This window comes from Peromyscus californicus, unplaced genomic scaffold (genome assembly GCF_007827085.1).
Source record: "Peromyscus californicus insignis strain IS unplaced genomic scaffold, ASM782708v3 Scaffold_23__1_contigs__length_62951481, whole genome shotgun sequence".
In the NCBI taxonomy this organism is placed as follows: Eukaryota; Metazoa; Chordata; class Mammalia; order Rodentia; family Cricetidae; genus Peromyscus; species Peromyscus californicus.
Window position 1 is genome coordinate 62397155 of NW_026294534.1, and position 13182 is coordinate 62410336.

The 13182-nt window shown below is 42.4% G+C and overlaps 1 protein-coding gene across 5 annotated transcripts; it reads right to left on the minus strand.

The window, feature by feature from the left end:
* Nucleotides 1–434: 434 nt before the first annotated feature.
* On the minus strand, nt 435–8734 carry LOC128119317 (zinc finger protein 709-like). Of its 5 annotated transcripts, none has more exons than XM_052752732.1 (4): nt 8053–8734; nt 3593–3719; nt 3350–3410; nt 435–2121 (listed from the first exon to the last, which is right to left on the minus strand). In XM_052752732.1, exons 1-4 carry the CDS (start codon nt 8053–8055, stop codon nt 894–896), a joined length of 1419 nt encoding a protein of 472 aa, XP_052608692.1. In that variant the 5' UTR covers nt 8056–8734; the 3' UTR covers nt 435–893. The 5 variants fall into 5 exon arrangements, with proteins under 5 accessions (XP_052608692.1, XP_052608693.1, XP_052608695.1 ...); XM_052752733.1 differs by having other exon boundaries at nt 3593–5949; nt 8053–8733; XM_052752735.1 differs by lacking the exon at nt 8053–8734 and adding an exon at nt 7884–8046.
* Nucleotides 8735–13182: the final 4448 nt, after the last annotated feature.

The window sequence follows — 13182 nt, forward strand, 5'->3', positions numbered from 1 at the left end:
CCTGGAGTTTTGTTTTTAATGGGTTATTAAGGTAATGGCTAAAGTGTTTAAGTAGTGAAGGTATTCTGCATGGGGAGGGCACTCCCAGTGGTTGCTAAATAAAGACCCAAGTGCCAGGAGTGGGATACCTGCTGTAATTTGTTGGTCAAGGAGGCCCCTGAGGTACCACAAACCATAAAGGTTATTGTCACTGCTCCTGGTTCCATGCCAGAACTAGATGGCAAGACCTTAGTGCTGAAGAGCCCACAGCCACTGGTGAAGCTGCTAAGTGAGGGTTGCTGTGGCATAGGAGTGCAATGCTTTGTTATAGAGCCCTGTTTATACCACCCCACCAAGGTTCAAAAACATTTAAAAAAATGTAAGAGCCAGAAACATTGCTAACGATTTCCTTTGAACTGAAACATTGCCTATAAGAGGGAGGCTGGAGTCAGGCAGTGGTGGCACACACCTTTAATTCCAGCACTCAGGAGGCAGAGGCAGGTGGATCTCTGTGAGTTTGAGGCCAGCCTGGTCTACAGAGCAAGTTCTAGGACAGACAGGGATACACAAAGAAACCCTGTCTCAAAAAACAAAAAACAAAAGAAAAAGAAAAAGTAGGAGGCTGGCGACTTGGTAAGTAAACAACTAACAAACTGCAGAAAACTAAGCCTTAAAAGATTTACAAGGCTTTCTCCTTGGTTACAAAAGCAGTAAACAGCTGCTGAGAGAAGAGACTTTCTGGTCAGTTGAGCTGCCTGCCAAGCTTTGCAGAGATCTCCAGAATGGTAGCTCCTGTGAGTCATCACTCAGGACGGGATAGCATTTTGAAAATGCAGCTGTCCATAGTTGTCCATGTTCCTAGACGTAATCCTAACACAACCATTGGTTTGCCTAGCTGGACTTTGGCGGAATCATTATTTTCTGGGGCATGTAGACATTTGCTTGTGAGTTCTTTCATGTCTTTGGAGATGACTGTTCCGACTGAAGGCTTTACCACACTGTTTACAACCATAGGGTTTTTCTCCAGTATGGGTTGTTTCATGCCTCTGAAGATGACCATGACATATAAAGGCTTTACCACATTCTTTACATACAAAGGGTCTGTCTCCAGTATGAATTTTTTCATGTAATTGTAGATTACTGTAACATCCAAAAGCTTTGCCACATTCTGTACATACAAAGGGTCTGTCTCCAGTATGAATTTTTTCATGTAACTCAAGATTACTGTAACATTCAAAAGATCGGCCACACTGTTTGCATATAAAGGGTCTGTCTTCAGTATGAGTTTGTTCATGTCTCTGCCGATGACTGTTAAGTCTAAAAGCTCTACCACATTGTTTGCATACATAGGGTTTTTCTCCAGTATGAATTTTTTCATGTACTTGAAGATCACTATGACGTCTAAAGGCTTTACCACATTGTTTACATTCATGACGTTTTTCTCCAGTATGAATTTTTTCATGTACCTGCAAGGCACCAGGAAATATAAATGCTTTCCCACATTGTTTACATTCATATGGTTTTTCACCAGTATGAATTCTTTCATGTAAGTGAAGGTAACTGTGGTATCTAAAGGCTTTCCCACATTGTTTGCATTTATAGGGTTTTTTCTCAGTATGAATTCTCTCATGCCTTCTAAGTGAACTGTAAGAACTCAAAGCTTTACCACACTGATTACATTCATAACATTTTCCTTCAGCATGAGTTCCTCCATGTGTGCATAGTGAACTAATATTAACAGAGGTCTTTCCACATTCCTTGTATTGATACGGATTTTTTCCACTATTAGTTTCCTGATGCATTTCCAGTGTTTTTGGAAAACTAAAATATTTTAAACATACCTCACATTCACATGGCCCATTCACAACATGAGTTCTCATGTACCTCTGGAAGCTTATCAGAGAATCAGGGTTACACTGCTTGTTCATATATTCCTCATGTTCATGTGGGTTATACTGATAGTGAGATATGTCATGCCTACAAGAGGATGAGAGATACCAGGAAATCTTTCCCCATACAGTGTGATCACATGATGTTAGTCCAGTGGAACTTTTCATGCTCATACTGAGATTTGGTTTCCAAGTCAAGTTTTCTCTATCTTGATTACCACCTTCATTCTCACAGGTCTGTAACAAGTAACTTCTGTAAAGAAAACACAAACACAAACCACAACAACAAAGGACAAGCAATTTAGTAATAGTTGTTTTATTAGGTCTAGGTTATACATAGTTCCAAAAATCAGACAAGATTTATGCCTTTTTCCAGATCTGAGTGGCCAGAAACTAAATGGGCTGATGTTCCACATGCTGAGTCTCACAGAGCTTTGATCAAAACAGTGATATTCATTAACTCAAGTTCTTATATTTTCAAGTGAAATGCTCTGGTAGCACTAATCAGCATGCTTATATTTTAGTACCTATTAACTGTAGTTTTGGTAAAAATATTTTAATAAAAATTCACATTGTGCCTATTTGTTTAGTTTGCTTATTTGCAAATTTTTGTAGCACATCAAAATTATTTTAAAGACTTCCTCTCATGGTCACTACTGAAGAACCACAGAATTCTTCAAACTCTGTGGCCATGTGTAGGGAGTGAAGGAAGCCCTGAGTGAGTGAAGTTCTGAGTAAATGCATGTTTTGACATGGGCATGGCCTGTTGAGGACTCCAAGACTAATTGGCCCACAGTAAATTGGCAAAGCCATTATTCATATGGCCCACACTTAAAAGGGATGGCAAAGCTTTCTTTAGGAGTCTGAGTCTGACTGTTTCTGAACAACTGATCAATGTGAGTAAAGATTAGCAACTGCAGTTTCCTCTTCCCAGATATTTATGGCCTGAGTCTGTCCATCTACAGAGACCTCCTACCCAGACTAGCTAACTCCTCCCTGATGCCACAGTTCCAGGTTGCTGCAGTAGCAATGGCAGTAGCAGTTACAGAATTCCATCCTATCCCAGCTTCATTGTATATGTGGCTGTTCTTTCTTCATTCCTTCACCACCCCTAACCAGGGTTCCTGAACCCAAGCTACTCAGGACTCCAAAGCCATGGGCCACAAAGTGATTAAAAACACGAGCAAGCTGAGGTACAGCTGGCTCCAAACACACCAAGCTCATGTGAGACCCAATCAGAAGAGGTGGGGCTTTGTGTCCTATGAGCAGCTCTTCATGGAACTGCTCAATGTCTCCAGGGATAAGAAAGCACTCAAATTCATTATGAAGAGGATGGGTAGGTCATCCACACCATGTCAAGACAAAGCCAGAAAAGTTGAGTAACATACTAGCAGCTAGGAGGAAAGCTGGGGCAAAGAAAGCCTGTCCCCTCTCAACAGATTTTTATACCTTTAAAAAAATCCCTTCTGAATGCACATTACCTTAGATTTCTCCTAGGACTTTTATAATGGTCTTCAATGTTCTGTTTTTCCCATTTGTGTCCTAAAAGGTAGTCCCAGAAAATTTAGGATAAATTAGAAATTACTAAAAAACCAGTTTTTTTGCTTTGGTTTAACATTAAAACCATGTCTGATATATTTAACATAACAGTCTAAATCCTAGAAGAGCAAAGATACCAAGAGATACTTGCTCCCCAATTTGCAAAGTGACAGAAAGATCCTTACCTATCGCAGCCAGGTTCCTGCAGGTCTCCTGCATCACATCTCTGTACAGACTCTTCTGGGAAGGATCCAGCAAAGCCCACTCTTCCTGGGTGAAGTGCACAGCCACATCCTCAAAGCTCACTGAGGCCTAAACATTGCACATACTTGATTGACAATAGCGTCACTCAACTCTGGGATCCACACATCTCTTCCATGACACGGAAGTTGTAACACTAGCACTGAGGGATGTGGAAGGAAGCAGCCCTGTAGCAGCACTCCTCTCATTGCTGGGCCCAGGGCACAGGATGTGCTGCTGCTCTGTCCTGATCCTCTTTCTAAGGTGCATTACTACTTCCTGTCTCAGAGTCTTCCCACTTGATGTCTGGAACAGTGTTAACACTAGCATGCAAGCGCCTGCTTGTCCTGGTAGCAATGTTTAAGTTAAAAAATATATCGCTTTACTTATGCATATGTGGATATGCCTGATTGTATGTACGTATGTACACTGTGTGTGTTCAGAGGTCCATAGAGGTTGGTAGAGGCATTAGATCCTCTGGAACTGGAGTTATGGAGAGTTTTGAGGCACCCTGTGGATGCTAGGCACTAAACACAGCAGATCCTCTGCAAGAACATTCAGTTCTCTTAACTTCTCAGCCATTTCTCCAACCTGAATGTTAAAATTTGATGGTGTAAGTGAACTTAACATCTTGGTAGAGAATGCATGAATACAAATGATAAATAAATCACTCAGCATACATGTTTTATGTCTATCTTATGGCACAGTCATATTACACTCATAAATTTACATTTCAACACAATGCCATGAACTACACAGGTGTGCACTTCTGATTTAAGATTAATCATGGCTAGTCAGGCCTTCATTTTTCCAGATTTCTCCACATGATCAACCCATAGCCAGTGTCTCGGTGACACTCATCTCCAAGTCACCTCTAGCCTGACTATCCAGACAAAACTTCAGTGGCTACAAAGTGAAAGTGGGATTTACCTCCATGATGGAAGTCCACTACTGCTGCAGCTTAGAATGTTGACACAAGCAACCTTCAGATGAACAGGAGCTCTGTTATGTCTATACATGCCTTTTCAACTGACAGTCCGCACCATGAAGGCCCACGGAGGGCCTGGCACTCTCCATTCCCTCTGACTTCTATGTGGGAAGTACATGCAACTGGTATATATTTGATCCTCATACCTCATGTGACATTTCATGATATGTTAACAAATGTCTTCTTACCCCAAATTGGGAAATAATGACATGAAACTACCCAAGTTTGGTATAGCAATGAGTTTATTGTAGTTACTCACAGGAGTGAGTGAAAGCTTACCTCAGCATGGATAAGGACTCCCTAAAACTGTGGTGGGTTTCCTGTAACAGGGAGATTTTGAGCTAGTCATGCTCTTTAGCATATGTTAGTGTTTATGTTACTGTGGATGTGTACATTAAGTACTGTGAGTTTTGTTTTAGGAGATTCCTGAACCTTCCAGGTTTATTTTTTGAGTGTTGTCCCTTCATAAGAAAAATGTAAATTTACACAATGAGATATATTTTAAGGTGAAAAGAAAAGCCATAAGGAAATGATAATTTCAAACATTAAAACTGGAAATTGAAACCTGCAAATCAGACTGACAGAGAAATCCAGAATATATGCAACATAACAGAACTTACGTGAGGGCTAGAGAAATGGCTCACATTGTTCTTGCAAAGGACCTGAGTTCAATTTCCAGCACCCACATCAGGCAGCTCACAACTGCCTGGAGCTCCACTTTCAGGAAGCTGACACCTCTCTGGCCTCTTTGAGCACACACACAAAACATACACATACACATGACACCTCTCTGAGCACATACACAGACACAGACATACACACACATAAACAAATAATAAAATGAACACATGCTTTACAAAGGAACAATAGGCAAACATGAATATTTATGTGTGCATAATATATGGAGATGAAAAAACTATTGGTATAGAAATAGAAACAGTAAAAATAAAAAGTCAAGCAAATGACTTCTCACACTGAGAACATCAACAAAAATCACCCACTTAGGTAATAAGCATAACAAGAAGAAAAATTTATGAATGAATGGTGTCTAGGCTGGGCTTGGTGGTGCATACCTGAGGCAGAAGCAGGCAGATCTCTGTGAATTTGAGGCCGGCCTGGTCTACATGGTGAATTCCAGGCCAGCCAGTGCTACATAATGAAAGACTCTGTACCAAACAAACAAGTTTATTCAAACATGGTACTCTTTCCCAGAATTAGAATTCTAAGTCTCTGTTTATGCCAGATGTGGTAGAACACCCCAACTCCAGAAATCAGATGACTGAGGGAGATCTCTAGTTCAAGTTCAGCTTGCACCTTGAAAATAAAACAAATAGACAAAAAAATTTTCTTTGATTTCCACAACGGGAATGGTTTGTTCTTTGTTTCTTCTACATTTCTTTTGGTATTTTAAGACAGGGTTTTTCTGTATAGTCCTGGCTGTCCTGGAACTTGCTCTGTAGACCAGGCTGCCTCGAACTCAGAGATCAGCCTGCCTCTGCCTTCTGAGTGCCAGGATTAAAGGTGTGCACCTTACCTGAGGGAATGGTTCTTAACATCACTCCTATGGCAAAATGATGTATCCTGGACTTCAAAACATTTTGAAATGGTGATTTTGCTTAAAGGAGTTGAAAATTCATCACATCAAAACAGGCCCTAGAGGATTATATTAGCACTACGCCTAACATGGGGCAATCAAGATGAGGATGTGCACACCCATGTCAAGGAACAAAATATACAAAACTCAATCACACTTCTAAACACACATGATAAAATACCTGAAAGTGTATTTGGAAAATACACATCTATTGGAAAAACACATCTATTTATCACTCAAAAAATAAACACACAAATCTAAATTCAACAGTTAATATAAAAGCTGTAGTTTGAAAACTATAAAGCTTGTTAAAAAATCTGATTTTTTTAAAACATTTCTCTATGTGTGCATGTGTAGGCATGCATTTGCCATAGTGCATGCGTGGAGGTGAAGGAACAAGAGGTCAAAGAAATACTTGTGACTTTCGATTCTCTCCTACTATGTGCCTTCCAGAGATTAACTCCAGGTCTTAAGACTTGGCAGCAAGAGCCCCCAACCCACTGAGGGATTCTGCTGGATGAAGAATCTAAGTGTTTTGTTTTGTTTTGTTTCTTCTGACACAGGTCCTCACTTGTGGTGTAGTCCTGAATTGCCTAGAACTCACTATGTACACATGGCTGACCTAGAGCTCAGAGGTCCGCCTGCTTCTATCTCCAGAATGCTGGAATGAAAGGCAAGCGCCAACATGCTGGAACCTAAGTTTAAGTAAAGGGAAAACTGTTCTCTTATTCAAGGTCATGAGCTTAGCAGTAAGATAAGATGGCAACAGTCCTTAAACACCTAAGGAACCCCAGTGGGTCAACCTTATCAGATTTGAAAACTGCTTCGGAAATTCATGGATTTGCAAGGAGCTTAGAATACAGGAATAGCCCTGGGAAAGAGCAAAGCAGAGATTCACCGTTCACAGTTCAAACTAACTTCAAAGCAATTAGCATCAAGGTAGGATAAGGCTGCACATGGGCCTAAGGAGCAATAGAGCACTTACCCAGCATGCCATGCACAATGCAAAAGCTCCTGCATTCAATCCCCAGACTGTGGAGGGAGGGGATATGTGTGTGTGTGTATACATATATATGTATATATATGGAAAAGAAAAATAAACTGTACTAGGCTCTGTGATACAGCTCAGCTGGTAAGAACCCTTGCAACACAAGCCAGACAAACTGAGGTCAGTCCGCAAACCAAGGAAGGAGAGCAATCATTCCATAAAGTTGTCCTGTGACCTCACACCTGTCTCACTGTACACCCCCGAGGGCACACAGAGCAGTAGGGGGGAGGGGGAGAGAGAAAGTGGGAAGCAGCGCACAGCACTGCACAGCGGAGGGGCAGCCAGGCGCAGGGATCCTCCACTCGGTAGACCCGTGAGTCCTGCTCCACGTATCTCCTCCCTGTCCAACCCTGGGGCGGTCCAGGGCGGCCCCTCTCCCCGAACAGCCGCGGGCTCACTCTGAAGCCCGCCTGCAGCGTTGCAATTGGGTACGTTCGATGCAAGCTGTCACAGTCCGCACTCAGAAAAATGTGCGTGGACGAAGGGGAGAGATGTCCCTCCCCTCGTCCTCAGGGAGGCGCCTCAAGGGGTCAGCGACCCCGCCCAGACTGGCGTTCTCGGTTCTGCAGCACGCGGCCCTCTTACAGCCGCCAGCCCTCCCGTTACCTGCCCGGTGTTGGCGACTTCGCCGTTTTAACTCTAATCTTCGCGTGAAGCCGAACTTTCCCGGAGCCGGTCCCACCCCTCCCCCAGCCCCGGGGAGGACCCAGCACACCGGCTCCCGCGGCTCAGCCGGACGCTCCGCCCCGTCTGGGGACAGCGGCCCCGCGCTCACCATGGCGCGGCCGCCGAGCTCCCCTCACAGCTCCGGGCAGCGGCAGTCACAGCTAAGAGCTGCGAACCCGCCGCGCCTCCCTCCACTGCTCACCGGAACGCACAGCGGGACTGCCGGAAGGAGCCCGCCTCCCGCTGCCCCTGGCGCTCCTGATTGGACGGTCCGTCTGAAGGTCCTGATTGGCTAGGACCGCACAGCGAATGACAGGCTGAGTGACAGAAGCGGATCCCACAACAGGAGCCCCACTGAATTGAGCACAGCCCTTCCAGCACTGCTTTCTGTCCTAGGAGACCTAGCTCAGCCCGAGAGAAATTTTCATAAAAACCAAACCTGCCGAGGTCGTGCAGGGTACTTCAGTCCTTGGTGATCTCCAAGCGCAGTTCGTATTCATCCTGGGTGGCTAGTGTCCACAGTCCATTTACTAACTCAGTGTCCAATGTAGCAGTTTCTTGCCTCAGGCCTAGAACTGATATTGGATCTTGGATCTGATGAACTCCACGAAACTGAAGTTTTACTCAGGCAAGCCAAAGATTTTGTTAGAGAGTGGACTGTCAAGCGCGATTTGGTGGTTCAAGTCCCCTTAATCCAGCACTCACACGGGAAGCAGAGACAGGTGGATCTCTGTGAGTTCTAGGCCAGCCTGGTCTACAGAATGAGATCTGGCCAGCAAAGTTGCACAAACTCTGGTCATTGTAAGAGGCCAGAACACAGGCGGAAGAAACCAGACTGTGCTGCAGCTCTTTCCTGGGGTAGTTAAGAAGCTGCTGTCTGTGATTTTACAACTCTTAATTTATAATCCAGCCCAGTACCTGGTCCTCCTGTGCTCATCTTCACAGTTGGAAATAAGATAATAACAACTTCCAAGAGAATGGAGAAAACTGAAGTCGTTTTTAAATAATCAGTTCTGTAAAAAGACATGGCAACATAGAGAAAAGGCAAAAAATGGCTGCTGATTTGGAACAAGACAATGTTTTTTTGAATATCCCCCATACCCTGGGGGAGAAATTCCTGTCATCTTCTCCCATAGGCCAAGTTTGCCAACTTCCCAATTTTCTCATCTAATTGGTTTAGGACACAAAGCCTTATCTAATGAATAATTTGGGATTTGGGGCTTCCCATTTTTCTTATCTTGGTTTCAGTTACATAGCAGACCACTTGTAACTCTCAGGGTTCTCAGATATGGGCAGGTACTAGTGCCTAGTACCTACTGCTTATCTCTGTAGCTGGTGAACTCTAAATACGCCTCTTGTCGAAATGGACCACAACAGCCTAATTCAATTGTTCTCAACCTGGGGTCATGACCCCCAAAGACCATTGGAAAACACAGATATTTACATTATGATTCATAATTAGCAAAATTACAGTTATGAAGTAGCAAGGAAAATAATTGTATGGTTGGGGCCATCACAACATGAGGTACTGTATTCAAGTGTCAAAACATCAGGAAGGTTGAGAAGTACAGTTGAGAAACCCCAGAACTAAGGAGGCATAAGCAACATGATCTAGATTTCAAGGTCAGCTATTGCTGCACAGTGTGTTTGAGACCAGCAGGGCCTAGATGACATCCTGCCTTGAGAAAACAAAATTAATAACTAAATAACACATGCCAAATATTTAAAAAGTGAAAGAAAAAACACACGCCAAAAAGGAAACAGAATTATTAGGGCATGTTAAAAATGTGGACTTTGGGGCTGGAGAGATGGCTCAGCGGTTAAGAACACTGGCTGTTCTTCCAGAGGTCCTGAGTTCAATTCCCAGCAACCACATGGTGGCTCACAACCATCTGTAATGGGATCTGGTGCCCTCTTCTGGCCTGCAAGGATATATGCAGACATTACACTGTATATATAATAAATAAATAAATCTTTAAAAAATGTGGACTTTGTAAAGAAGAGATTAGATCCTTGAAACAGTGAAATGAAAGAACCTGGCTATTGCCAAAAGCTCATATCTTAAGATCATTCTTAAGTATGCACAGAATTGACAAGCCCTTTGCTATATGACTTTAATAATGGTGGAGGCACTGGGAAGGTAAGCCATAATAATTTATCAGAGTTGCTAGGGTTGGAGACTGGGCCCTGATAGCTCTAATAAGCCAGGCTTGGACACCATCCCTGATAGGCAAGTTACACTGGCAAGCAATAGTTTAAAGACATATATATATATATATATATATATATATATATATATATATATATATTTTATTTTATATACATGTGTTTTATATATATGTATTATGTGTGTGTGTGTGTGTGTGTGTGTGTGTGTGTGTGTGTATTCAGTAGACTACATTGGTGATGAGAGAAGCAAAGAAGTCTAGTGACCTCAAGTCCCACTCCCGAGTCTATAAAGCAGTTAAGGTTTAATAGAAGGTGAGAGGCCAGTGTGGCTGGGCAGCTCTGGTGAAGGAGGTCTGTAAGGGCCTTTCTGGAGAGGACTAACCGAGGTGGCAAGAGCTACCCTGTAGATAGGGGCAGTATACACAGGGATGGGCCCAGACTTGCTTGAAAGGAGAAAGTGTGCTGGGCACTAGTTTTGGCCACTGCTTGCTGCTTCCAGACTGAAGGAGAAATGTGAGCAGCTACCTCACACTCCTGCCAGTGCAGGTACAGCCCCTCACACCAGCTTTCCTCACCATGACTGGAGCCAGATTTAACCCTCCCTGTCTGTGTAAGTTGCTTTTTTCAATTATTTGGTCACAAATAAGTAGCTGTAACAGAAAATTGGTATGGAGGACTGGAGTTCTTATCATGAGAAACCCGAGTGTGTGTTCTTGCCTTATAGAACTGATTTATAATGGGAATATAGAAGATTTGGGGTTCTGGATGACAGAAGCCCTAGAATGCTTTAAACAGAGCTGAATGCACCATTTGTGGGGGTGTTTGTGGCATCACAGCCCCTTTCTGGGACAACTGGGAAGGACTATGCTAAAGGGAAATTTTCATAGTGGGTAGAAATTTGGGGAGTTCACATGGTTATATATTTCCATGGAAGGTCTAACTCAGTGGTTCTCAACCTTCTCAATGCTATGACCCTTTAATATAGTTGCTCATGTTGTGGTGACCCCCAACTATACAATTATTTTCATTGCTACTTCATAACTGTAATGTTGCTACTGTTAGGAATCATAATGTAAATATGTGTTTTCCAATGGTCTTTGGGGGTCATGGTCCATAGGGTGAGAACCACTTGTAACTGATGATGCATGATAACATATGGGTTGTCTACTGATTTCTGTCATTTCCCAAAGGGCCAGTGAATGAAACAACCAAAGTAGCTAGGATTTGTGTTACCTATGGGCTCAGTTACATGAGCTTCCACTCACCAAGACATATTTGATGCTGAGTGCTAAATGCTTTGGCTAGATGGTTGGGAAATTTGAAGGAAAATAAATAGAAATTGGTGAGAAAGATGTATGGTTCTTTCCAAGTGTGTATTAGTTACTTTTGTCATTATTGTGATTAAAAAACAAAACAAAACCTTGACAAGAAGCAACTATCATGGAAGGATTTATTTTGCACTGGTGTTTAAGGGATTTAGTCCATTATCACATGGGATGAAAAGTAGCAGGAATGTGAGGCAGCTGGTCACAGTCTGTCACAATAGGGAGCAGAAAGTGGACAAGATTAGGACTTGACTTAGATACCTCAAGGCTTGCCCTAAGTAACACGAATCTTCTAGCTAGGCTTCACTCCCTGACCTTTCTCATCTGAGAACCAAGTGTCCAAAATTACGAGCCTGACCTGGTAGAATCATGGCAATCTCATAATTCAAAGTACATTTATTCCAACATCAAAGGTCCCCGTAGTTTAACAATTGGAACACTGCTCAAAAATCCAAAGTTTCTTCTGAGACTCAAAGTATCTCTTCTTATTTTTTTAAATATTTATTTCTTTTACTTTATGTGTGTGAATGTTTTGCCTGCATGCATGTATATGCACCACATTCTGTAGCTGGAGAGTTTTCTCTTCAGGTCCCGCCAAGCCCTGGCAGTCCGACAGTCCACTTATAAAATAAACAAATAAACAAATAAAATATATTATTTAAACTGTTTGGCCTAATGGCTCAGTCTTCTTGTTAACTGTTCTTATATCTTAAATTAACCCATTAATTCTATTAATCTATACTTTGCCACTTGGCTCATGACTTACCGGCATCTTCACATGCTGCTTGTCATGGCAGCGGCTGGCAGTGTCTCTCTGCCTCAGCCTTCCACTTCCCAGAATTCTCTTCTCTGTTGTTCCGCCTATACTTCCTGCCTGGCTACTGGCCAATCAGTGTTTTATTTATTTACCAGTCAGGGCAACACATTTGACATACAGACCATCCCACAGCACTTCTCCTTTTCTTTTTTTTTTTTTTAAAAAGGAAGGTTTTAACTTTTACATAGTAAAATTACAGATAACAAAACAATTATCAAGCAAGAATTACAGTTATAATATCTAGTCTATTTATAATAACTACTCTATTTGGCAAAATTAAAGAAGATATCCTATCTATCTTATATTTGTGAGTCTAAGATTTCATATCTAACTTATCTTTTATCATAACCAAAGAAAAGTATAACTATCTAGTCTTTACATCAAAGACCTCAGAAGGATATAATACTACCTGAGAAATGGGAGAGGATGCAAGCAACTTTTGGGTGTCTTGCAGGGTAGACAGAGACAGCTGGCCACCTGGACAGTCACCTAATGTTCCTTTGTAAAGTTGGGGCATCTGTCTTCAGCCCACAGGCCTAGAGTCTCTCAGTCATTTCTCTCTGTGTCCTGTAGAATGTCTGGCAGTTTCCTCTGTGAAGCAGGAACCTGAAGGATCATTTTGCCAAGCAAAGTTCAGTGGTTACCTTCTTATGGGTCTTGCATGTCCAGTTGATCAAGCAGTCCAGGCAAGAACAGTTTCTTGCCCCGATGGCTATTTTTGCCAAGAAGAAGATAAACTCCATATAGAGTGTCTTCGATGCCCATCCTCCTGTCTGAAGTAAATCCGGTGCTGCCAGGAGCAGATGTGTCTCACTGTCCAGAAAGTCTAAATTTTTAAAACATTTTAATGCCATATTCCATAGGTCTTTGAAGTATTTGAAGATTACCTGTCTATCTGAAATGTATCTATGCATACCTATAAAATTTA

Coding starts and splice junctions, on each gene's coding strand:
- LOC128119317 (XM_052752732.1), bottom strand. Junction 3,411..3,592: donor CAGGAACCTGGCTGCGATAG/GTAAGGATCTTT, acceptor ACTACCTTTTAG/GACACAAATGGGAAAAACAG. Junction 2,122..3,349: donor AGTCCTAGGAGAAATCTAAG/GTAATGTGCATT, acceptor TTTTCTTTACAG/AAGTTACTTGTTACAGACCT.